General features: G+C 40.2%; 1 protein-coding gene across 21 annotated transcripts in view; it reads left to right on the forward strand.

Annotated features, from left to right (window-relative positions):
* The window catches only part of MAGI1 (membrane associated guanylate kinase, WW and PDZ domain containing 1), a 705209-nt gene that overhangs the window by 538450 nt on the left and 139971 nt on the right, over positions 1 to 26788 (forward strand). For all 21 annotated transcript variants that reach the window (XM_053600554.1, XM_053600555.1, XM_053600559.1 and 18 more), the window contains one exon: positions 23833 to 23952. In XM_053600554.1, coding sequence (XP_053456529.1) covers positions 23833 to 23952 — 120 coding nt within the window. The remainder of the gene's footprint in view (positions 1 to 23832; positions 23953 to 26788) is intronic.

The following is a 26788-nucleotide window of genomic DNA, read 5'->3' on the forward strand; positions in this document are numbered from 1 at the left end:
GTTCGTAGAGAGGTGGTTTGAAATTCTCCTGGAAAGGTTATCCACAAATGAGATGGGCTTGACATCAGCACACTGGGATAGAGCAGTGTCTGGGGATCTTGCTGATTGATGGCAGTGAGCAGAAAAGGGATCCCAGACTCATTACAGGGAAAGGAGAATGTGTAAATTTGAATCCAGTTCCAAGCAGGTGTTTTTTACCATTCTGACGGAGGACTGTAACTGGGGACTGCTTGTAAACAACCTCCAGTTCTATCACTCTTTTTTGCTTACAAATCCAGTTCCAAGCAGGTGTTTACCATTCTGACTTAGGGAAGTGGAGCAGGGGGGGAAGGAGAATGATTTCTAGCAAGTGGCCTAAGTGGACTTCTACTGTTAAATAATTGTTTCTTAAAGACATACGTGAGGCTGCACCTCCAAGCCGTGTGGCTTGCATGCTTGATCTGAAGGGCACCATTTGCAGATCATTAATAGGCTGGGCTGGGAGCTTTGCCAGTTTTTTTTTCCTATTACATGTTTCTGGATCATGGCCAAAACCTTACAGTTGAGCTCCGATCTCCAGAGAGAGCCCTGTGGAGCAGAGAGAGTTAGAATGTGAGTGACCATAAGCAGTTATGCCCAGCCTGATGTATCACATGTCCACCTATTGTGATGTCTTGTTCAGCTCCTCTTGGTTGTACCGTTAAGGTTTATGCGCTGGTTTACCCACCAGGGCAGCAGAATCTGATGTGTTGACACTGTGCCAACTGCCCTGCATTTTTCATTGTTGCTGCATCCTGTTTTACCTGATTTTACCCCATTCGGTTCTCATGTGGTCAGTCGTGGGACTGAATGATGTGCTGAAACACCTCCAGATGTGCTTTGGGAATTTGACCAGGCAGTCCAGTCCAGCCTACATGCCTGTCACCTTTCTGTAAGCAAAAATAAGTGATAGAACTGGAGACTGTTCACAAGCCGTCCCCAGTTACAAACAAGATAGGTTCTCTGTAGGTTTGGTCTGAAGTTGAATTTGTATATAAGTTGGAATAGGTACATTTACCTATTATCTAGAATAGCCCCCTGTTTATGAGTCATGCTTAAGTCAGATGTTTGTCACTCAGGGACCGCCTATATTAAGCCCTATGAAATGCCACGCCCTGTGTAAGAGAAATTTTATTTATCATCTCTTGGAATTCTTATAGCAATTCACTGCTAATTAGAAATGAATATTGTGCTTGACCTGGGCACTTTTTCCTTCTCATGGAATCTGTAAGACATTCTGTTGTGTCCAGGATGGTATCATCATGTGCACTATACACAGATAGAGAGTGTAGGGTAACAAGTTAGACCTGAAAGGTTGCAGTGGAGTAACACAATGTTCCCTAAGACTAAAACCAACTTTTCTTTCTTCCTTCTCCCCTTCCCTCTCTTATTTCCCTTCCTTTCTTTTCCTTTTCTTCTCTCTTTTTTGCCTGCCTCATTTTTTTCCCTCCGTTTTTCAAATTTCTTTCAGCATTTGACTTGAACCAGATACCAGTTGCTTGAGCTCTGCATTTTTTGTGATCTTTACATTTGGATGTCTGTTGTTGTCAAAGGTGAGTGAGGGGACATCTCCTGCCCTCTGTGGTGTGAGCTCTTGGGACTTGTACTTGGGAAGTATTTTTGTTATGGAAAAGATATTTTAATTCCTCTGGCTAATTGGTGTTTGTACGTCAGTTCTAACCACTATATTCTCTCTTCCCAACTCTTGAGAGAAGAATTCTTTCTTAGAATGCTTACGCAGTTGAGCTTTCGTTTACATATGGGTCAGTCATCAAGCTTGTAAGGCAAACAAAATTGCTTAAGGTCAAGATTTCCCTTGAAATTCCTTTAATTTGTGCCGAGTCTCACACTCTAAGGGGCAAGATGCTGACTTTGGGAAGCACCTGGAGCAGAGGACAGTCTCCGAGCTCATGGTCACCCCAGTACATAAGTTCATTTAAATGGAGAAATAACACCACCTTTACTTTGCTTCTTTCTCTTGTGCTTCTTGTTTTCTCTTCCCTTCCCCACTCCACTCCTCCCTCCCTTTTTTAAAATTTCTGATTCCACTCATATTATTAAGGTTGTCCACATAAAATAGGGCTCATCGTGACTCCACTAACCCTCTCTTGCACCTTCACAGTTGTAGACAGCCCCATTAAGCATTCCTAGCATCTGAAGTAGAGGTTTATCATGAGATAAATGGTGATGTTTCATTGGTTGAACAATAATTTAATGGGCTAATATGGATGATGAGATTACATATTCTTTATTGCTAAGATTACATATTCTTCATCGGTTGACTGTGGGGTAAAAGACTCTTTGCTAGACATGATATGTCTACCCAGACCCCATCTTTAGCCCCCAGGGAGTATACATCCTGGTTGAGGAGACAAGTAGATGGACCATTTCATTGGAAAACTATGGGAAAGGAATGAATGCCTGAGCATCCGTGGTAATGATACCCAGCCCAGCCATTGTGCTTGAGGCAAAATTCCCTGAAGAAGTGATATAAGAACATATAGACGCCTTCCCACCCCAACCTCAGCAGGAATTGGTGGCATTAAATGTAGAGGAATCAGGGGTGTACGGTTTCTGAATGAATCATGGTAGGTGCCACATACAGCTAAATTAGCAAAGACTCCCCTGCCTTTGAAGCATTTATTTTATATCCTCAGGGGGTTGTAGGAGCTGGAAATGCCCAAACTGGGGTCCTGAATGGTGACAGCTGTGATGGGGAGGAAACAAAGAGCTAGTTATGGAGAAACTTTCAAAAACTCCACAGAATTTGTGTTTTACCTTATAGACTTTGGGAAGCCACTGCCGGACTTTAAACAGGTGAATGATGTAATTAGATGTGTATTTGTTGTTTTCTCCTGGATCTAGAAAGTGTGCTCCATCTCCTATATCATGGGGAGATTGCATTCTAAACTTGGCTTTATGCAAGGGCAAGAATCTTTTCTTTTCTTTCTTTCTTTTTTTAGAGACAGAATCTCACTTTGTCACCCTCAGTAGAGTGCTATAGTGTCACAGCTCACAGCAACCTCCAGCTCTTGGGCTTAGGTGATTCTATTGCCTCAGCCTCCCCAGTAGCTGGGACTACAGGTACCCACCACAACGCCCAGCTATTTTTTTTGTTGCAGTTTGGCTGGGACTGGTTTGAACCCGCCACCCTCGGTATATGGGGCTGGCGCCCTACTCACTGAGCCCCAGGCACTGCCCCAAGAATCTGTTCTTGATGTGGGGTCCCTTGAAAAAAAATGAGTCCGCGACCTAGGGGTTGGGGAAGTGGTACTCAAATTTCTCTAGCCTACATTTGTGTTTCCCCAAGCGTGTGTCAAGGAACACTAGTTCTGTTAAATGCTCCGTGAAGAAACAGTTGGATAAACACAGCGCAGTTTATCCTTTTTGGAAACTCTCAGTATCTCCATATTAAAGATCTTTGATAAGTCTGGCAGTACTTTGTACTTTACAAAATGATTTGACTCTTACCTCATTAATGCTGAGACTAACACTTTTAGTCCATGCTGTAAGCAAAGATACTGCTGTTGGTGAAGACAGTTGTGAGAGTTAAGGAGGGTATGAAATTCTTTTTCGGTTTTTCCTTTCTCTGTGATGATATTTCCTTTTTATTGCTACCTTTCTGTTGTTATAAAGAGAGATTGGAGAACCCATTGCTACCTTAAGCTCATGTAGCTATAAAGAAGAATAATGGAAATGATAAGAGGAGCACACATCCCTGTTACATTAAATCCTTTTGAAATAAGCAGTAAGGTTAATATCCATTACAAGTTTTTAAAATAACAAATCTATAGTTTATGCACCAGCAGAGAAATGGTGGCTTCTTTGTAAAAATGAGTTTTCTGCTTGTTAAACTGTAATGACTTTCTAATGCTTTTCAACATAAGACTTGGCTTTTCATAAAGCACTTGTATCTCAGATGACTCATTAACATATGGCAGAGACTATACATGTGCTGTCATTTAACAACCACCACTAGGAAGCTAAATCACTCAGGAACTCAGGTGTGCATGTTTACATTAAAATAGTGAATTTTCATTGTTCATTAATATTCATTGTACTATATTCAGTATACTTCAGTAAGTAATGCAGGCCTCAGGTCAATATTTTCTGAAATCTATATTATACAAACTAATGACATGTCACATATATGTTTAAATGCTTATTAAACCAATTCTAAATATCTGTTGTACTTGCTCCTAAATCATGGGCTATTAATATTTTTAAAGTAGCTTTTCTTTCCAATGTCCTTCCAAGGATGCATCTTGAAGCCTGGTTGTTTAATACAGAGATAAATGGCTGAAGGTTTCTTAGTTTTGCTTTAGCTGTTAGGTCAAAATTTTATTGCTTCTGGCTAAAGGCCCCAGACAGACTTTCATTGTTAAAATCAGCTCTCTATTCAGTGTAATCTCTAATAAAGTGGAAATGGGGTGTATTTCACACAGTGATCTGTTATCAAGCTCAGGTTAATAAAGTGGCAGAGTGATCCTTCTGTTTGAAATCTTTTCCGCCCTCAGTGGTAGATATTCCTTATATATCTGGGCTTTTATGATGGAGTTTGCACTAATTAGCAGCAGAAAGGTTTGGGGGAGAATGGCCCCCTTTTCCCTGACTTCGCAGAATTTCATAAATTGGTCGTATAATGCTCTCCACTGAGTTGGCTAAAATATTTGCCAGAAGTAGATGTGATTCTCTTACTGAGGATTGATACTATGTACATAGTTTCTTCCATGACTTTCCTGCTTCACCAGTCACTAGAGGCTTCTGGGAGGCGGTTTGGCAGATAAACACATGACATCTTTTTTTTTTTTTTATTGTTGGGGATTCATTGAGGGTACAATAAGCCAGGTTACACTGATTGCAATTGTTAGGTAAAGTCCCTCTTGCAATCATGTCTTGCCCCCATAAAGTGTGACACACACCAAGGCCCCACCCCCTCCCTCCGTCCCTCTTTCTGCTTCCCCCCCATAACCTTAATTGTCATTAATTGTCCTCATATCAAAATTGAGTACATAGGATTCATGCTTCTCCATTCTTGTGATGCTTTACTAAGAATAATGTCTTCCACGTCCATCCAGGTTAATACGAAGGATGTAAAGTCTCCATTTTTTTTAATGGCTGAATAGTATTCCATGGTATACATATACCACAGCTTGCTAATCCATTCCTGGGTTGGTGGGCATCTTAATAAACACCATTAATGCATAGAAGTTGGCTAGTCAGCTGCAGACCTTGTTTCTCCTGGGACTCACTCTTTTTGCATCTGGGCTCTTAATATAATGGAAATCAGAAAATCATGCCACCGAAGCTTCTATTTTTGATAAGGTTTGATTGTATGGTTCTATTTTTTAAAAAGTGAAAAACCAATCTTGTTAATAGTTTGCTTCTTTTCTTTTCTTTTCTTTCTTTCGTCTCACTATATGTCACCCTCAGTAGAGTGCCATAGCATTGCAGGTCACAGCAACCTCAAACTCTTGGGCTTAAGTGATTCTCTTGCCTCAGCCTTCCAAGTGGCTGGGACTGCAGGCGCCTACCACAATGCCCAGCTATTATTATTATTACTGTTGTCATTATTGTTTAGCAGGCCCCGGCCTGGTTTGAACCCACCAGTCCTGGTGCTGGGACTACAGGCACCCACCACAACACTTTGCTATTATTTTTTTTTCATTGTTGTTTAGCAGGCCTGGGCTTGGCTCAAACCCACCAGCACTGAGCTATGGGCACTGGGCCTGTTTGTTTTGAGACAGAGTCTCAGTCAGTCACCGAGGATAGAGTGTCTTGGTATCATAGCTCACGGCAGCCTTAAACTCCTGGGCTCAAGTGATCCTCTTGCTTCAGCCTCTGTAGTAGCTGGGACTACAGGGTCCAACCACAATGCCTGGCTAACTTTTTTCTTTTTTGAATATTCATTGAATGTCAGGCACAGGGCAAAGCATTTTACATACATATTATTTCAGTGTAGCCTTACAACATCTCAAGAAACTACGTCTTATTATTCCCATTTACAGATGAGGGAATTGAGCTTTACAAAATTAATTTGCCAAATGTCACATGTTAAGTGGTATTGTTGTGTTCAAATATCAATCATTCTGACTCTGAAAGTTTTTATCCATGTTAATATGGGTTCTTCCAAATTAAGTGCTTAGGAACTTATCTTTTCCTTTATGGCTGGCTGATCCTTCATGAATTCTGTTTTGGTTATCTATTGCTGCATCATAAGCCTCTCCAAAACTTAGTGGCATAAAGCAATAACAAGCATGTACCTTGTTCATAAACCTGTGGCTTGTGTCTGTTCCAGAAGAGCAGATGAGGTGGTTCAGAAGGATGGAGCCAGCCAGTCAGTCCACTTCTAAGATGGCTGACTCATGCTGCTGCAGAGTTGTGCTGGCTGTTGGGTGGGAGCCTCAGTTCCTCTCCACATGGGCCTCTCGTTATGTTCCAAGAGCTGGTGTGACAAGGCACCAAAGCAGAAGCTGCAGATACTCTTCTGACCTAGCCATGGAAGTAACACAGCATGACTCTGCCATCTTCTCCCAGTAGAGCAAGTCACTAAGGCCAACACAAATTCAGGGGAGAAGAACTGGACTCCACATCGTAAGGGGAAGAATTTGTAACTTAACCACAGTCTGTAGAAGTGCAATTACTGTGATAACCTCCTGTCGGTTCCTCTTCCCACTCTAGGCCATCATGGGGTTTATTCTTAACTTGGTAGATGGAGTGATTTCGGTGATTGCTTTCAAATCTGCATCAGATGATGACACTCCTGTGATAAAAACCCTCCAATGGATTTCCATCTTCCTCTTAAGACCCAAAGTCCATCTGGTGGCCTCTATCTCCCTGTGGTGTCAAATCCCGATTATGTTCTGATCATCTCAAACATCACCTACTCTGCTTCTGGCTATAAGTCAAATGCCTGCCTCAGGGCACTTGCACTGGTGTTGCATGCTATGCTAAAACAGTCTTTCAAGATTTTATTTATGGTTCCTAAGTTTGTTGCCTTTAGTCCTCTGTGCATATTATACCTTCTCAGTGAGGCATTCCCTGATTACAATCACCTTCTGCCCCTGAGAATTCTCCTTTCCTCTCTCACATTAAGTGACATAATGCATATTTGTTAGTTTACTTATTGTGTATCTCTAGTCCCTAGCATATAAACAAACAAGGACATGGCTTGTGGTTTATGTTTTTACTGTCTCCCACCAATACCTGATACATACTATGTGTTTAGTAAATATTTGTCAAAATCATGGAGAATGTCAACATAGGTTTTAATTTTTCGTAGTATTGATGTTTATGAAGTATTTTAATTTATGAATATGATTTAATATCTTAAAATGCTATCATATCAAATTTGGTTTAACAAACAGCTATTTGAGGGCGGCGCCTGTGGCTCAGCGGGTAGGGCGCCGGTCCCATATGCCGGAGGTGGTGGGTTCAAACCCAGCCCCGGCCAAATTAAAAAAAAAAAAAAAAAAACAAACAGCTATTTGAGATTCCAGGTCACATTGAGCTCAGAGTATAGGATCCCACTAATTCCCATCTCCTCCTCCTTACTTTTCCTTTTGGAAAGCAAGAAAACACTCAAAGGGCTCCTTTTCTTGTGAAGTGTACCTTAATTTACACAAATATCTGTGCAACTGCTGTGTGCCCACCCTATGCTAGTCACTAAGGATATTGTGGAACAGACATAACCTAATCTTTATGGTGTTATTACGTTGAACAAGAAAGATCAATATACAGATAATGATTTCACACACAGTGAAAAGTTCTATGAAAAAATATGCAGACATCTGCAAGAGAAAATTAGGGGGACCTATTGGAGATAGGGTCAAGGAAGGCTTCAGGGACAAGGTAGTCTTTAGGCTGGAACCTGATAATGGCTCCTGGTTAATTTTAAGCTGCTTACTGGAGGGATACATTCTTTAGCACCTACCATGGACCAGATGCCATTCTGTACACTCAGGATTTCAACAGTAACAAGAGAGACAAAACTCTCTGTTCTCACGGACCTTACATGCTAGTGTGGAAAGATTAGTTTCTAAATGTTTATAAGTCTAAAATTTTAATATATTAAGTGTGTCATTCAGAGTCCAGTCAGGAAAACAAAGATCACACTAGGTGTTTCAACAGGTATTATAGGGGATTGGTACTGGAGGTCTGCAAAACAAAAAGAAGAGCTCTGAGATCACAGAAAGGAAAACACTTCAGCACCTTACACTCTTAAGAGTGGGAGAATCAGAATAAAGAAGTTGGAGTTGTTTGACCCTCAGAGCTGATGGGGGAATCCCTGCAGCTGAAAGCTCAGATGGGAGAGGAGGCTGCACTGTTCCTCCTGGGGTGCCATGAGGCTGGTTCTAGGAAGCTGGGTACTGGAAACAATGGATACTTCCAGGGTGAAGGGCTGTCCTGGAGACATATGGACCAGAACAGCAAACAGAAGAGGAAATACCAAGTCCCGTCTCTGCTGCTCCTGCATCCCCCTTAGTTGTCTCTGATTGCACAAGAATCCCGGGAAATATGGTTGGTAGGCTCCCCAAGTCAGTATCACAGAGCTGCGCGTAGAAGGGAAGGTTTCGAGCCAAGAGCCTTCTGTAATAACCAGGGCAGACGGTGATAAGCACTAAGGGGAAAGGAAGCAGGAGGAGGCTGCAATTTAAAATAAGGTGTTAGGGAACTCTTTACCAAGGTTCTTGAAGGAGGTTTAAGAGCAACCAGGAACCTGTCTTGTGAAAAACTACTGCTTAGCAGTGTAAAGGGCCTGAGGCAGGATTCTCCCTGGAGTGTTTTAGGAATAAGAAACCCAACATGGCTGGCATAAGATGAGGCATGAAGCCAAGTGGTATAAAACATTGAAAGAGTGTAGCGTCCAGAATCAGGAAATACTGGGTTTTAATCCCAGTTCAGCCTCCTTATAGAAATGACAAATAATATATTATTTCCAAATCCTCCATTTTCTCCTTTGAGAAGTGGGCATATTAGTGTTACAGTCATGGTTTAAATGAGATTTTTAAGGGAAAAAAGAATGTAAAATATTTATACTTGCCTGACATAAAGTAAGTGCTTTAGAACTCTTTTATGGTGATGGTGATACTAATAGACCTCTACTGTTAAATGAATACCTGCTATTATTTATTGTTATTGTTACCTTAAAAAAGACAGGGTCTTACTATGTTGTCCAATCTGGACTTGAATTTCTGGGCTCAAGTGATCCTCTGGCCTCAGCCTCCTGAGTGGCTGAGACTGCAGGCATGTGCCACAATACCTGGCTTATGACAGTATTTTGTTTTTTAAAGACAGGGTCTCTCTCTTTCCCTGGGGCTAGAGTACAGTGACCTCAGCCTACCACACAGCAGCCTCAAACTCCTGGGTTCAAGTATCTACTGTCTCAGCCTCCCAAGGGACTACACGCACCTGCTACCAGGCCTAGCTATTTTTTTTTCTTTTTGGTTTTAGCAGAGATAGAGTATTGCTCTTGCTCAGTTCAGTGTCAAACTCCTGACCTCAAGCAATCCTTCTGCCGTGGCCTGTCAGAGTGGTAGGATTATAGGTGTGAGCCACCAGGCCTGGCCTGCTGTTTTTAGGACCCAGAGCTTGAAACCTAGAGCAAAAAATTGCTTTTGATAATTTCTGCTATCTCAGTCTCTTGACCTATATAATTTTTGAATTAGGCATCAATTTCCACAATAATGTGCTATGTTCCACAGTAAAGGTTGCAATGATTTCTTGCGCTCATTTTCAGAATTTTTGTAACCTCAAGCACGTGAGGTGGCAGCTATGCTAATATGGATGTGAAAAATAGCAGTATTTGTTCTCTGGAAAACATTGGACTTTGTGATTCATTGTTGATCATAAGGAAGCCTGATGGGGGACAGTTCTTATGATTGAGAGTTTAGCTGAAGACTCCATGAATTCATCCCTGGCCATGGGGTAGGTAGCCTGAGCCCAATGACTTCTGATATGGATACTTATTAAAAGTCTTTTTCAGCATAACAGGGATATTTGTTATCTTTGTACTCTTTTATAGATTGTAGATTTTGCATAGCATGTACTTGTCATAACTGAAAAGAGAGGTAAGAGACTTCTATCAGAAATTTGACCAGGTCCTACTTTGTGAATTTTGTATTTTCCTCGGCTTGCTTTTGCTATAAATGTCATGAACTGACATTGTTTGGTGTTCTTTAAAGCACTTTGAAAGCTGCATTCTTAGATGTCTCATTTCCTGTTTTACCTATGTGAAACAAACAAAATATATTTTTATATAGCATTTTACATATTGGTTACCTTTTTAAGTTACCAACTTTAATTTCTTATACTCTTTTTCAGACGTAACACATATATGTTACATGTTGAGATTGGCAGCTCTCTGGATTTCCCAGCTGGTTCATTTAAATACCCTTTTTGTTTGTTTTGAAAAGCCAAACCCGTGGGAGGCCAGGGAAGTAGCTTCTAGATTTATTAAATTCTTTGATCTTTTATTTCTCTCTGGGCAAAAATGTGGGTTTCCCAGAAGATGAGGGCACAGCTGCTAGGTAGATAGGTTTAGAGGCAGGTTTCTGGAGAATGTCACATCACCACAGCTTCGCCAGCTGACAGGAAGCTAATGGCAGTCATCCCCTGCTGCCCAGTGGAGGAAATGAAGATTGCCTCTGCCCTCTCTTTGCCCTTGGTCAGCAGGTGCTTTTGACAAGAATGACGAATCAGATGAAACCGGAGAGCTGAGAACCCATGTGCATCTTGTGGTAAAGACGTCTAACTAATAAGTGGTGAAACAAAACACAAAAACAAAACTTAATTTTTTAAAGAGTAGATTATTTACACATCAAAACAAAGATATCCATTTGATTATCAATTGGATTTTATCTGGACTCACAGTAAGTCCAGTTTTAACAGATGACAAGTGCATAATTTGCTTTCTTGGATTAATGAGACTCCTGTAGGCTTAAAATGATGTGACCATCTTAGAAAGCAAAGCACTCCGCTGACATTTCTGAAATAAGTCTTATTTCAAAAAGAACCAATTTCTAATAGAATCTATAGAAGAATTTATTGTTTTTATGTAATAATTATTCAAAGTAACATACTAATAAAGACTTCTGCTTGATTTTATTTTTTTAGAACTGGCCACTAATTTTTTGAGAATACATTCTTTGATACTTCATTTAGTATTCTAAAGAAAGAACTTTTTAAAAAATCAGTGCAGGTGAAGACGAGAGTTTTGGTTTATCATGTCTGCATAGGCTTCTCTTCCACACTGCCTTCATTTTCTATGCAAATGTTTAGAAGTATTAGTAATTGGGGTTTTAGAAAATCCTCACTTCTAAAAGCTATCTACTTTGGCTTAACAGCAAGACTGAAAAATAATAATTTATATGACTCATCTATCTAGAGCCGTGGTTCTCAACCTGTGGGTTGCGACCAATGAAAATACATCCTGCATATCAGATATTTACATTATGATTCATAACAGTAGCAAAATTACAGTTATGAAGTAGCAACGAAAATAATTTTATGGTTGGGGGTTACCACAACATGAGGAATTATATTAAAGGGTGGCGGCATTAGGAAGGTTGAGAACCACTGATCTAAAGAGTGTAGCCTATAAGATAGAATGAGCTATAGTTTGACGAGAGAAATACTATATAACGTGAGAATGTGAATGCTCATTGAGACAAGAACTTACTGACATGAGAGCAATAACCGTTAGTCAGCCGGGATCGCTCCAAGTTCATATATTTTGGGGCTGTTATTTATAGTTACAGAGATCATTGGCAAGCATTAGATAAGGTAATGGATGGGGGCAGGGAGTCAAGTCTGCGATTCAGTTTTCTGGGAATCTGCTGATGTTGTCCTTTATGGGAGAAAAAATGTAAGTGGATTATGAACCACAGCAGAGTCCCAGAAGCGAGTTCAGCTGTCTGGGAAGCCATCCGTACGTGGCGTTCACAAGCTCATGTTTCTCAGACTGTGCTCATGAGAAGACACGTTTTGAGTTAGAGGTTTTGGTGCCAATTCTAAAGCCTTTTCAAGATAAATGCCAATATAAATAAGAGGGGGGAAAGCACATGTTAAAAAAATGAAAGGAAATAGTTTTTATGCTTTATCCTGTAGCACTTCTTCAACTCCATACTTCGGTTTGCGTAGCAGTTTTACTGTTCCCACTGTTGTCTTTTATGCTGTGAGTGCCATACACAATTAATACTGTAGTTCTTTCTTTGGTAGGTTTAATGTTATAACCAACCCTGCTGTATTCTTTCAACTTGTCATATCCCACACTATACACTATTCTCCGTTTTTTTGAGACAGGGTCTCAAGCTGTAGACCTTGGGCAGAGTGCCATGACGTCCTAGGGCACAGCAGCCTCCAACTCTTGGGCTCAAGCCATCCTCTTGCTTCTGTTTTTCTATTTTGGTAGAGACGGGGTCTTGCTTTTGCTCAGGCTGGTCTGAAACTCGTGGGCTCAAACGATCCTCCTGCCTCAGCCTCGCAGAGTGGTAGGATTACAGGCATGAGCCTCTGTGTCTGGCCTTTCGGTATGTACCCATGATGGGGCTCAAAATAAAAGCTGCATATCCACAAATATTTGGCCACATACCCTTGAAAAAATTCCAAGAATTATCATGTCTAGGTCAACTGGGAACATATTTATATGTTAATGTATTTATCAAATCAGCATGAATTCATTTTTACTTATATCTGTTTTGAATTGCTCTGATTTTATTATTTATTTTTAGTCTCACTGTGTTGCCCAGTCTGACTTTTAATTGCCTGGGATGAAGTGATTCTCCCACTCCAGCTCTTGAATATCTGGGACTACAGATATGAGCCACCTTGCTCAGCTTAAATAGCTCTGCCTTGGTACTAGATATAAATTGATTTCTCTTTTTTATCCAGTCATATAGTATTTAATAAGTAAGTACTACATTCATGCAATTAGAAAATTGCATGTGATCATGTGAAGACTAATGTGGTCAATATGGAATTAGGGAAATTGGGACATTTTATTCCAATAAATAGGCATTTCTTATGGGTTGATGCCAGTGCTGAATGACAAAGGATGAACCAAAATGATGTTAGTTTGTCATTTCTTATTGAAAGACGATCCAAAGAGTTGTGGTTGGGAGTTGTATACATTTTTGTGTGAGGGAGTTTGAAAATGGTATTTAAGAATGGGAAATTGTGGAAAAATATACCCCTCATGGAAGAATTAAATTACTTAGAGAAAACCCATGCTCTTTGTTAGCCCTGTAGTAAATGGTCCATCGCCCACTTTTCCTTTTTCTGTAAGCAGGGCTCTTTAGAAGCAAAGAGTGTGTTGTGGGGGTGTCGGGCTGATGTTTATTGAATGTGTACAGTGCCCAGGCTGAACTGTCGTGTATGTTTTGTGCAGTCCTCACACAAACTCATGAGGCATGTGTTGTGATTATTATTCCTGTTTTAGAGATGAGGGAACCAAGGCCCGTGATGTTTAACTTGGCTAGGATTGCATAGTTCGTTCATAAATACCACAACTGAGATTTATGCTCACCAAGTCTGATTTTAGATGTTACACATATAATAGTTTCTCTATAGTTCCCTTAGAGAAGAACTCCAGATCACTACAGTTTTTAGAAAAGTCATGTAACATGGTCAGTGATTTCTAATCTCACATTTGTGCTCTGGCTTCTTACATTGGGAGACCTAAGAGAAGCAGCTGTTGAAGTGATGAAGAGTGAATTATACCAGGTATTACTATTTATGGAAATGTAACAGTTCCATGACTAAATTATAATGTCCATGAGAGCAGAAGCCACTTTGTACCTATCTCTGCATCTCTATAGTGTAATATTATTTTTAACAGCTTTGTTGATACACATTTACACACTGTGAAATTCATCCCTGTAAAGTGTACAATTCACTGGGTTTTTTTTATGTTCATAGAACTGTGCTACCATTGCAATCATCTAATCTTAGAACATTTTCATTATTCCCAAAAGAAACTATGTCGCCATTAGCAGTCACTCCAAATTTTTTTCTTAACTAAGAAAATGTGGCTAAATATTTATCAAAGACACCTAATTTGTGGAAACTTGATGTTCTTTATTAATCACAACTTTTCACAAAAAAATAATTTTCTTAACTTTTCACAAAAAAATAATTTTCTTTAACATGCTTTTGGAAATAATCTGGTTGAAATCATTGGAATTAGTTTGTTACATTTTATACAAACAATTGCTGTAATTAATTCAGAGAAAGTTAAAGTATTACCTGTTACAGTGGAGAAAGTCTATTTGATCTAATTCCCTTTAATCATAGACAAACCTTAGTGCTAAGGGGTGCCACTAGTGATGTTCTGTATTCCTCTGGGAACAAAAACGCCTCCAGGTAATCTTCAAAAGTTGATTTCTTTTTTCTTTTCTTTCTTTCTTTTCTTTCTTTCCTTTCTTTTCTTTCCTTCCTTTCCTTCCTTTCCTTCCTTCCTTCCTTTCTTTCTTCCTTCCTTCCCTCTCTCCCTCGCTCCCTCCCTCAGTAGGGTACCATGGCATCACAGCTCACAGCAACGTCAAACTCTTGGGCTCAAGCGATTCTCTTGCCTCAGCCTCCTGAATAGCTGGGAATACAGGCGCCCGCCACAACGCCCGGCTATTTTTTGGTTGTTGTTGTCATTGTCATGTAGCAGGTCTGGGCCGGGCTCGAACCCGCCAGCCTCAGTGTATGTGGCCAGCACCCTACTCACTGAACTACAGGTGCCGAGCCCAAAAGTTGATTTTTGATAAGCCTGTATCTAATGTTGAAGATTGTTATCCTTCCTTTCTTGAATGCTTTTGAATATTGTTTGAAATGAATGGATGACAACTTGAGAATTTTCACACGTCTGGTTTTTAATGAACATAGAGTTTCCAGGAGTTTGTATGTGTCAAAGTTGTTTTCCCCACAAAAAGAGGAAGAACAGTTAATATTCAGGTTCAAGTTATAACTTGTCTTTCCTGTTTTATGGTTCTACTCCAGTGACCTCAGTATTCTGGTTAGGAGACAGTAAGACACAGTTCCCAGGAGCTGAGGTTTGGAATCAAAGTCCTGGGGGAAGGCTTTATCCACTTTCTTTTGCCTCACCGTCCACTGCACCAGCTCCCCCTTCCTTTTCCTTGCTGAGGACAGGGCTGATTTATTCAACCTGGGGTGTTCATCTGTGGAAATGTAGCTGCCCTCTCTCCTCCACTTACCTGCCTCTCCATCACAGTGCCTCCTTTGTGTGCCGAGGCTCTCGCTGCCCTGTGGCAGTAAAAACTAAGGTTCAAATCCTGGCCCTGGCCACTTACCAGCTGTGTAATTTCTGACAAATCATATCACTCTCTCTGCATGTTTTCTCATCTGTGATGCAGGGATAATAATACTACCTACTTTCTACGGTTGTTGCAAGGATTAAATGAGGTAACTCATATAATGTACAAATATTGGCCTAAATATAGATTTTTAAACAAATAACAATTTTTCAATGCTTTAAATTTGCTGAAGGCTTTGTGTGCCTGCACATGAATTGATTTGTATCTCACAGTCATTCTTTGGGGGAGTCAGAGCATTGGTTACCCTTTCTCTTATACAGATAAGGATATTAAATGCATAGAAAGGAATTGTGTAGGTTCGTCACATATGGAACAAGCCCTGTTCCTCTTATACCAGCTCTTTCCTTTTGAGCTGCTGCCTTCGTTTTTTATTGGGAGCCATTTGCTTGCTGTAAGCAAATATAAACATCTTTGTATCATGATACCATTCAGCAGTCTACGGAGTCCGCATTTTTCCTTGACACAATACAGATCTCCTTGAAAGATAACATGTTCATACTTCACTGAGGGCAACTGGTTTCCAGGGAGAGGACTTATGGGCGGTTTGAATTGTTCCTGTTAAATTACTTGGATTCAGCACCAAAATATTTTCCAGTTCATCCCAAGTCATAGTTGTAGCGAGAAGAGCTGGAAATAAGCTCATGAACCCAGATCGGACACTTCCCGTCTCTGATGTGTCGTCTACTCTTCCACATCATTAGCACAATGGAATAAAGGCCAAGTGCTTAATGTATTTCAAGGGTTTTAGGTGTGACTTACTAATGAGATTCCTGTGTTGTCATCACACACAGTGTTCCTACGTGCAGGAAAGCAACCTGAGAGTGTCTGCTGACACCAAGCTCGGGGACTGTCTGTTCCTGGGATGAAATCATTGTCTTTACACACCTGCTGTTAAGCAGCTTGGCAGTATTCCGTAATGACTGACTGTTCCATGTTCATTCAGTCAAGTCCCTTTAAGTTGCTATCCCAATTATAACGAGGCATCAGTTCACATTGGACACAGACCCACTCAGATTCCAAACTCTCTGAAGACAGGGACCTGACCTTTTCAGCTTTGTTCTTTGGAAGGCACAGCCCTCCTGGGCTAGTGGGGGTGGGGAGTGTTGCTCAATGATACTGACTGACTGAGTCACATTTGTTGCTGTAACCGTTCTGAGTCCACAGAGCTCTTTCACATCTGGGACTACCATTGTCATGGATTTTCACTTCTGTTTTCCACCATCCCCCCCAACCACCAAATAATAATGAGACCGAGATACAGATTTTTGTTTTCAGCCCTTCCACACTACCTTGCCCAATTCTTCTCATCCGGTGGTGTCCATCTTCTGCTCTATCTCATCTCTGGGTCCCTAACCCTCACTGTGTTGGTATTTGGAGAGTAACGCCTTTGGGAGGTAATTAGGGTTAGGTGAACCAATCTTGGTGGAATTAATGCCCCTGTTAAAAGAGGTGAGAGCTCTCACTTTCTGTCCTATGATCCATCAAAAAAGGGAGTTATCTGTAGACGGGGAAGAGGGCCCTCATCAGACAGTAAATCTCCCCAACCTTGATGTCGTTGGACTTCCAGCCTTCAGAACTGGGAATGACAAGTGTTGTTTAAGCCACACAGTCTGTTGTTCTTTAGTAGCAGCCCAAACTGACTGAGACAAATCCTTAAATCATGTTAGGTAGAAAGTCTCAAGTTGGTGCTAATAGGTCTCTAATTCCTTTCTTGTATTTGTTAATGTCCCTTCATAATAATGAGAATTTAGACCTCAAGCTCAGAGTCTTACGTTCCAGATAAAATGAAATGGCTTTAGTTTATTTTTGTTGCATTTATTTTTAATGCCTATTTATGATAGGGGAAAACATACATAAAGCTATTAAACATTTGTATGAACGTAAGTTTTCATTACTCTGGGATATTAGGAGTGGGATTTTAGGTCATCTGGTAAATTTATATTTAACTTTTTAACGAGCTGCCAAACTCTTTTTCCAAGTGTTATACACCATTTTGCATTCTTACCAACAAGGTATGGAAGTTCTACTTGCTCCCTATTTTCCAGCATTTGATGTTGTAAAAAAATTTTTTAAAATCATTCTAAAAAGTATCTGACAGTTAAGTATTTCCTTTTTACATGAATATATTTGTTTTTTAAAAGCAATTTGATTTGAAGGATATGATGTTAAGTGAATGTGACTGCTGGTTCTCAGATATGGCGAAATTGTGTAAGAGGTAGGTAAGTGAATAATGAATTTGGGGGGACCAACATGTTCTGTGCCCCCTCTTCATCCAGTAAAGAGTGAATGGCAGGAGGTTATTCGGGATATTTACCAAATGCAGATGATTGTGTTATAGTAGAAAGTGACGATCTGTCCTAGTGTAGAGGTAGTTGTGGTGACTATAAGTTTTTGACATCTCGTTAGACTTTGATAAGCGGGACCTGGATTAATTTAACAACAGATGCTATTGCTGAGTATTGACAGTTTAATCTCAGGGAGGCGATGATTTCCTTATTAACAATCTGGCCTGGAGACTCTGGGCAGTTGCTGAGTGAGATCTCAACGTCAGTAGCTTGTCCTGAAACCTGACGGTGTTGGGGATGCGCAGCAGTAGGAAGTGGCTCATTCATCAGTGTTGCACCACTAGGATGTTTGTGCTGCACCAACTGTATATTTCAAGAGAATTTCTAGAATAAGAAGAGAGAGAAAGTGAGCTGTCCGTCCAGCTTCCTTTCTCTAGCTATGGTTTGTGGAGGTTGATGAGAAGGAAGGTCACTTTCTGATTTCCTCAGCAAGGGTCACTGAAGCCAGGTACACTAAAAGTTTATGTTCCGTAAAATGTGCATAAGAAGCAAGTAGCCACTTAAGCTTTGCTGGGCGAATGGTGGGAGCATTGCTAATTCATTCTGAGACACTCAGTAGGGCATAGCTCAAATCAATTAAGTTATGATCTAGTGTGGAAAGGGTTGGCAGTATTCACTATTCTGGTACTTCATCATTTAAAAAGGACTCTGTTTAAGTGATGAACAGTTTGAGGTTTAAATACAAAATTGAGTAGAAAAATACCACCGTCTCTTCAACTTTACCTATAATATATTCCCGTTTCTAGCTAAGGGCAACTATTACTGGCCTTGACACTGGCTTTCTCTGATATGGGAAAACTTAGCACATGCTGTTCACATGGAGCCTATAATTCTTTGGCACATTTTTACAAGGACTAAGTTAATATTGAAGATATTTGAAAAGAATATCCAAGAATCAGGTCTTAAAATTTATTAAGTAATTATTTTATTCACTTTATAAAATTTGGCAATTCAGAATATGGGAAGTATTTAAAGAAAGGAGTGACCATTTCATCTCCCCTGTTTCTGAAGCCACCTTCCTGAGGCTGTGTTTTTTATGTGTGGCTTTAGTATTTTTCCACCCATTGAACTATGTGAATATGAGCTCATAAAACAGGTAATACAAATAGGGCTTCTCTTTTCTATTTTCCAGTGAAATTTGGTGATCTTTTGTATCTTACTCTCTAACTTCTTTGTACGTTTCGGTGCACATTATAGGCATTCATTCTAGTATCTGGGTGTAGATCTAATCATTCATTCTTTACCATTTACCATTACATAGCTAAGACAATTTTCCTGAGGGTAGACAGAGCAGATTTCATTCAATCATTCCCACATCCGTGGACACTCATTCTTTTTTTTTCTTGGAAGGCTCCTTTTGTTATGGCTTTTTTTGGTTTGCTACAAACCATGCTACCACAAATATCTACAGAGATTTTTTTTCTGAGGGACCACAACCAAATAGGATTTTTTAGGACAAAACAGAATTTGAATAGATCCTTTTTCAAAGCATGGAAGAACTTTTTTTTTAAAGAAAGATTTTCTTCTATCAGTTCAGGAGGTCTTGCTCTTTTTATTTTGAGAGCTAAAAGTGCTTTGGGTATGGTGCTGAGCATAATGGAGCACAGCAACTCAAATACCCCCATGGTTCAGAGCTGTACTGGCCAATCCAGTTGCCACTAGCCACCCTGTGGGTATTTAGATTTAAAGTAATTAAAATTAATAATTCACTTTCTTAGTCATACTGGCCACTTTTCAATAGCGACATGTAGCATAGCACAGATAAAGAGCATTTCCATCAATTTTTGTTGGACCGCAATGGTTTAGAATGAGGAATGCTACAGCCAGACTGCTGCAGAGCCCAGGTCACTTGTTATGTGACCTTGGGCAGGTTACTTTACCTCTCTGAGTCTGAGCTTCCTCGTCAATAAAATGAAAATCATAATAATTCTTATTTCCATGTTGTTTGTGAAGATTAATTATTGATTAATTGTTTAGCATCTTGCCTGGGACAGAAGTAAACATCCAAGAAACGGAAGCTATTATTCTCTTCCCAGTGTTTGACAATCTTTTTTTTTTTTTTTTCTTTTGCAAGGAGGAGGGGGAGGCACTGTGTTTATTAGCTTCAAGCTAATAACCGCAGGATATTGTTGGCCCAATTTCTAGACAAGCAGAAGGCAGTATTGTAGGCTGAGGAAAACTCCTGTTTGTCAGCCTGGTGGCTTTTTTTTTTTAAATATGCTGTCCCTGAGAAACATGGTAGAATTTGTTTTACTCTTCTTCTGTCAGGAAGTAACCCTTCTGGCTTTGTTAGAAGCGTAGTTTGTAATAATTGTACCCACCCCAGATGGCTCCTGAAAACCCTTTGAAATGCCATCTGCCAGGCGTGTGTCCAGCCGGCAGCCTGTCATTCTACTACAAGAAAAGAGAAGGCGGGGTTCCCTCCCTGGGTCCTTTTCTGCAGAGCGTTGCTGAATGGAGCCTGGTCAGGTTGGCTTAGACCCAGGGCCCGTTGCTCAGAGGATAACCGGGAGTAAACCTCCTGCTAGCCTGCAGGGTGGAAAGGTTTTGTCTGGGTAATAAACCCTGAAGGTTTTGTGGGTGGAGACTTACCCACCCACCCTCTTCCCCTGCAGCTCAAAGGCTATTTTAAGCATATTTATTTGCAGGGGAAACATGGTATCAGCTTGTTTTTATTTTTTTCCTCTAAAATCAAGAAATTTTGAATTTCTTGATTATTTTGTATCCTTTTAGGAACATGAAGACCCAGGGGTGATTGTTGTCTTTGTAATGCATCCGAGAAGTTGCATCTGAAAACACCATTGAAAGAAAGAAATGACAAAGATGACGGGAGAAGGAAGAAAAATCCAACATTGTCTGGTTTAGGAAGACTTTCAAAATGCACGCATTTTTTTGTTTGGCTTTATGTTATCCTCGTTTGTTTTGTAATAGATTAAGTTAGTGGAACTTTGGTATGGAGGCTGCGTGTGAGAGTTGCCATACAGAACATATTTAGGACAGATCCTTTCACAGCAAGTTTCAAAGAGATTCTATTCTTGCACTGCTCTGAATTTCCCAGTATGATGTAGACTGTTTGTGTTTTGCAAGTAGCTGGTTGAACAGTTTTTTCACTTGGCTCCAAGACCTCACAGCCTCCTCCTTTGCCTCTGCCTTACTGGCTGCGGCGTCTTAGTCTCCTGTGGGCATCTTCCTCCCCTTTCCAGCTTCGGCTTCTTTTTCTGCTCTTCTTTGTCTCCTGCCTTCAAGTGTCATTGGTTTACTGATCAACCAATCCACCCCTGCTATAGAAAGTTTTATGTTCCACCCTCTACTACATCGCTCTGCACTGAGATATCTAACACAGGCGTCTCAACTTAACACATCCAAAAGTAAACTCTGGATGTTCTCCCACCCCCAAACCATTTCCCCAGTCTTCTCCATCTCTGTGATGGCACAAACCATTTGCCCAAGTTAAAAAATAAGAAGTATTTCCGTGTTTATTCTTCTGTTCTTCTTACATACTACATCCAGTCTATCAACAAGTTCTGTTAGTTCTGTCTTGAAAAGGTAGACCTGGTGTGGGGTGACAAGTTGACATACTTTTAATACATCTGTCCTGCGGACTACATTACAGCCATGTAATAGAAATCTGACCACTTCTTACAACTTCCACCCTACTCTTGTAGTAATAGCCACCTAACTGGCCTTCCTGCCCACCTCCTGCCTTACGCTGCCTACAGCCTGTTCTTTATAAAGCCAAAGATCTCTTAAAAATGAAAATTGGATCAAGGCACCACCTTGCTTAAAACCATTCTAAGTACGTCTCAACATCCTTAGAATAAAATATGAAGTGTTTTCTGTGGCCTACATAATCTGGTCTCTTCGTTTCCAGCCTCTTTTTTATCAGTGTGCTGCAATTATGCTTGCCTTCTTTTTTGTCCTTCTTCCAACCTGCCAAATGTGTTCTCCTGTCAGAGCCTTCGGCCTTCCCTCTGCCTCGCTGCGTTCCTCATCACCTTGTGTGAGCCGGACTTTTCCTGGTCACCTGTCTCATCCCTTCTCAACTCCTTACCTTGCTCCCTCCCTCCCAGATGCTGTCTAACCCTTTAACCTAATTTCTCTGATACTTTCTAGTCCTTTAACCCAAAGAAGAATTATTTCTGTTTGAAATTATGTGCTATATTTACTCACATATGTGTTTATTTTCTGTATCTCACTGCAAAATAGAAATTCTGTTAAGGGTAAGAGATTTGTTTTTGCTAACTGATGTTGCTTCAGTATCTAGATTAACGCCTAGCACGTATCCTCTGCAAATATTAAATAAATATGATTTCTAATGATATGTACACATAATATATGATATTCAGTTTATTGTAGTGGAATTTGAACTGTGAGATTCTACAAACCCATTTTTGTCTAATAATAACATAAACTATGAAATCTAATAACAATAATTGAGCTAAGCCCTCTAAAAGGATCATTATCTCATTCAGTACATGCAATAAACTTATGGGTCAGGTCCTATTATTATCCCTGTTGTGCAGACAAGGACACCAAGAAATAACAGAAGCTGAAGAAGCTTGGGCTTTTGGTCCAGGAACACATTGGAGAGCCAGACCATGAACCCATTATTCCCACCCCCAGATCCCTTCTCTTCAGCAGAACATGATACTGTCTTTGCGTTTCCCGTGCCTAACACTTGAGATGTAAATTTAAAAGTTGTGAACTCCCTCTAGGGATTTTTTTATCACCTGCCAGGGGAAGCAGAAATGGGAACAAATTAGGAAGCAGTATAAGAGGAGACTTCTGGACAATACAGTGACAGGTTTCTTTAACCATAAAGCTCCAGCATGCTGAGTGTGAGAAGCAAAAAATCTAATACAGCCTTTCTGTGGACAGTTAGCAGTAGCTATTGAAAAAGACTCAGATTTTAGAAAAAATGGAGGCATTTAAAAACGTATTCAGCCTGAGTAAAGTATATGCAACAAGCATCAAGGTTTCTGACTGGGGAGAATTATGGATATGCAAAGTAGAAGTATGGATGTGGTCATTCCCATGGCTGAGCGATCAGAGACATCACAGTGCTGGGAGCATGAGAGCCGCCTGGCACATGCAGTTGGCTGTTTAATGGCATTAAGGTTCAACAAAGAAATGGCAGGCATAGGGAAAAAAAAAGTCCTTATTACAAAGGAAAAGATGACCTTAAACCACTACCATAGGTCATGATGCCTTGCAAACTAAGCTATGGTGACCACACCCCTACTTTGAATGCAGGGGTAGAAGTCACGTTTCACTCCTTCTCTGGTCTCCCGTATCTAACCTCAGGTCCTGGACGCACTACATGCTCTTGGTTTATGTGTACACCACGTTCTACTCATTGCTTCTACTCTTTCGATTAACATTGGGCTAAAATGATAGGCCCATGGCCTGGCACCTGAGCTGGGTGACTTTCATACTCTGGAGGTTCCATATTTCAAAAGGGGAATTATTACATTTATTAGCCCTTGAGAAGATGACCTAAAATTCAGGGGAAATTTTTCTAGCAAATTCACTGTCCTTTCTCTGCAGTCAGAACTCATGGGCAGCCTCTTTTTACCAAACATATTAATCACACGAGGAACAGCAGCATTTTCATTCCTGGGAGATATCCAGCCACAGATCTTGGGCAATCACATTTTGCCAGCGATGAGTTTATGCAGTAGATGTCATTTTCTTCAAAGGGTTTATTTTATCCAAACTTGCCGGATGTATTGAGGAGCCCAAGAATTTTGAGGTCTGTGATAAAAATATGAACCCTTTGGGCTCTGAGCTTAAGGTGGATAACTTTTGATTGTTTACTCGAGTTGTAAAAGTTGCTGATTGCGAATGTTGTCTGTGTGAAATCCGGTTCACTTTTTTTATTCAGTGCATTTTCAAAAACAGTAAAATTGTCTCTGGATTACCAGAGCTGTGCTTGGTTTTCAGTTTTCCTCATTCGAGGGTCCCAGGCACTGGAGGGTGGAGGTGAGGATGCTATTCTCTTAGAAAGAAACGGCTTTAATTGGGTCCCTGTCTGGACAGATTCTCAGGTATGCCAGCTTACTGAACAGGTTATTTTAATTACACCTGGACGTGGAACTTCCTGTTTGGGTTGACTGATGGTTCTTGTGCCTTTGTGTTTTCTGCTGTAGGCACGACGCGATCTCCAAGAGAAGGAGAAGTGCCTGGCGTGGACTATAACTTTCTGACTGTGAAGGAGTTCTTGGACCTTGAGCAAAGCGGCACTCTTCTCGAAGTCGGGACCTATGAAGGTGAGCGCACCTGCACAGTGGCATGAGGATGCTTCTCTCTGGCACTTCAGAGGATCCAGAGCCGTCTAGGCAAAAATGCTTTGTGGACTAGGGAGGTCTAAACCAGTAACAGCAAATTACATTTCACTATAATATGATTAATAATAACAAAATACATGGAATAAGACTTTGTGGACCTCTTTAAAAGTAGTTTTTGTTTTTCTCTAGGAGTTATCTCCTTTGATTTATTAATTTAAAGGTGTGTGTGTTTTGTTTTTTAATATGGATATATATGGTGTTAGAAAGAAGAGGAAGAATCATGGTTAGTCACCAAACGTGACCCCCTGTAAGTAGAGTTGTTTTATTCTTTAAACAATGGAATGTCATTTTTACTGTTGATCAGCTTTTAATGATTTTTTAGTAGGAAATACATTCATGTGGTTCATAAAGCAAAATATTTTAAAAACACAGTATTTAGGGTGGTGCTGTAGCTCACTTGGCAGGGTGCCGGCCACAAACACCTAGGATGGTGGGCTCGAACCCTGCCCAGGCCTGCTAAAGAACAATGACAACTGCAACCAAAAAATAGCCAGGTGTTGTGGCGGGCGCCTGTAGTCCCAGCTACTTGGGAGGCTGAGGCAAGAAAATTGCTTGTGCCCAAGAGTTTGAGGTTGCTGTGAGCTATGAGTGCCATGGCACTCTACCCAAGGTTACAGCTTGAGACTCTGTCTCAAAAAGAAAATAAATACAGTATTTAGCAAGTACTCTCCTTCGTAAGCCTATCTTCCACCTGCCCAGTCTCCAATTCAATATTGCAAATATTATGTCATTAGTTTCTGATCACTTTTCTGCAGTTTCTTTAGGTAAATACAACATGCACGTGTGTACACACTTGTGTGTTGTGTTTTTATATCTTCCCTGTTTTACACAAAAGGTGGTATAAAATACATCCTATTCAGCACCTTGCTCTTTTTATTTGGCAGTATGTATGTCTTAATAGGTCTTTGCAATTCAGTAATAAAACACTTGATATTTGTCTTTTTTAAATGGCTGTATAAGTCCTTTGCATGGGCGTATCATAATTTATTTAGCACTGCCCTCTGGATAAATATGTGGGTCATTTTCAATTTTTATTTATTTATTTATTTTTTTAATATTTTGAAACACTGATAACTTGAATAACATGGACATGTATCGTTTAACACAATTGAAAAAATATATCTGTAGTATGAGACCCCACAAATGGGATTGGGAGGTAAAAGATGAGTGTAGGGGGGGAAAGTTACATTTTCTGAAAACAGTATGATAGCTTGTTTGCTTTTTGGAGTGTTATTATTGAGACAGGAGGGGTATAAGATACTGTTAACTAGGTCAAATTATCAACATGGTCAAGATATTATGTTTATCTCTTTATAAGGTCTTAATATTTGGATTTATTAGGCAATCACAGGGACATTAGACTTAAAAACAAACGTTAAGTACAAAGATTATTATTTTATTGAGAACATTATAGCTATGGTGTGATAATAACCCAGTTACAGTCAAGTGGTGATTGTGGATCTTGGATACGCAGTTTCTGGTTTGCTATTCTTTGGAAGAGAGGATACTTTTATCATCTTTGCACCTACTGCTCAGTTCCAAATCATGACTGTCCGTTGGACAGTGTTTAGATGTTAATCAAATTCCTATGTTTGAACTCGGGATTTTTTTTGTTTTTTAAGTATTGCTGATTCTCAATTAGTGTAGTTTCTTGGAAATACATGTTGGGATTTGACTAGGTGGCTGATGGACTGAGTGGAGATTCAAGAATTTATTAAGGTCTGGAAGTGTGGTGAGGTGGGGGCTGTAGGCATGTACAGGGAGCTTCTTCAACATGTTGTCAACATGTTATTTTCACATGTTGTTCATGTGAATTGAGCTAAAAAGTCAACAGCAGTAAATAGAGCAAGTATGAGCTCTTTGGTTTTCAGAGAGTGAATTGTCTATATCTGAAATGAGTTATTATGCCCATCTGGGAAGCTTGAGTCCACCAATATGCAAAACCCATTTGGATTTTGGAGAGGATAGGAGTGGGAGTGGTTGTACAAAGAGTGTGCTGGGTCAGACAAGAAAAGCTTGTGATTTAGATGACAGTTTAACTTGGAAGATGGGAAATAAACTCACTTTATTCAGATGTTTATGTGAGAAATTATATGTAGGTGGAGTCGATTTTTTTTCTCATTTAATTTTATTATTGCAACAGAGGTAGCTATTATCATTACTGAATTTTTATGGGGATGTTGAGGCCGCTTGTTCAAGGTTGTACAGCCAGTTCTAGAATAATAGAGCAGAAGCCAAATCCCACCCAGTTTGTCTGGTGAATCTTTCCTGAAAAGCCCAGGAAGACCATCTTCAATACTCTTGAAAAATAACCCATTAGTACTTTATTTTTTTTGAATCTCACTCCATTGCCCAGACTAGAGTACAGCAATATCAGCTTACAGCAACCTCAAACTCCTGGGTTCAAATAATCTCATCCTCCTGCCTCAGCCTCCCAAGTACCTGGGACAACAGGTACCTGTGACAATAGCCAGGTGATTTTTCTATTTTTAGTAGAAAAGGGGTGTCTCTCCTGCTCAGGCTGGTCTGGAACTCCTGAGCTTAAGCAATTCACCCTCCTCAGCCTCCCAGAGTGCTAGGATTACAGGCATGACCCACTTTAAACTTAACTTCCTGGGATGTAGCAATAGGGAAACATTTTTCAGAAAATGTCTATCTTATATGAAGCGATGGTTTGGTGAATGTTACTTGGGTATTTTGGAGTTCAGGTTTTCCTAAGCTTAGGATTAATGTTTTCCACGTGTAACCTATTTATACA

The sequence above is a fragment of the Nycticebus coucang genome, chromosome 8 (assembly GCF_027406575.1).
Source record: "Nycticebus coucang isolate mNycCou1 chromosome 8, mNycCou1.pri, whole genome shotgun sequence".
Taxonomy (NCBI): domain Eukaryota; kingdom Metazoa; phylum Chordata; class Mammalia; order Primates; family Lorisidae; genus Nycticebus; species Nycticebus coucang.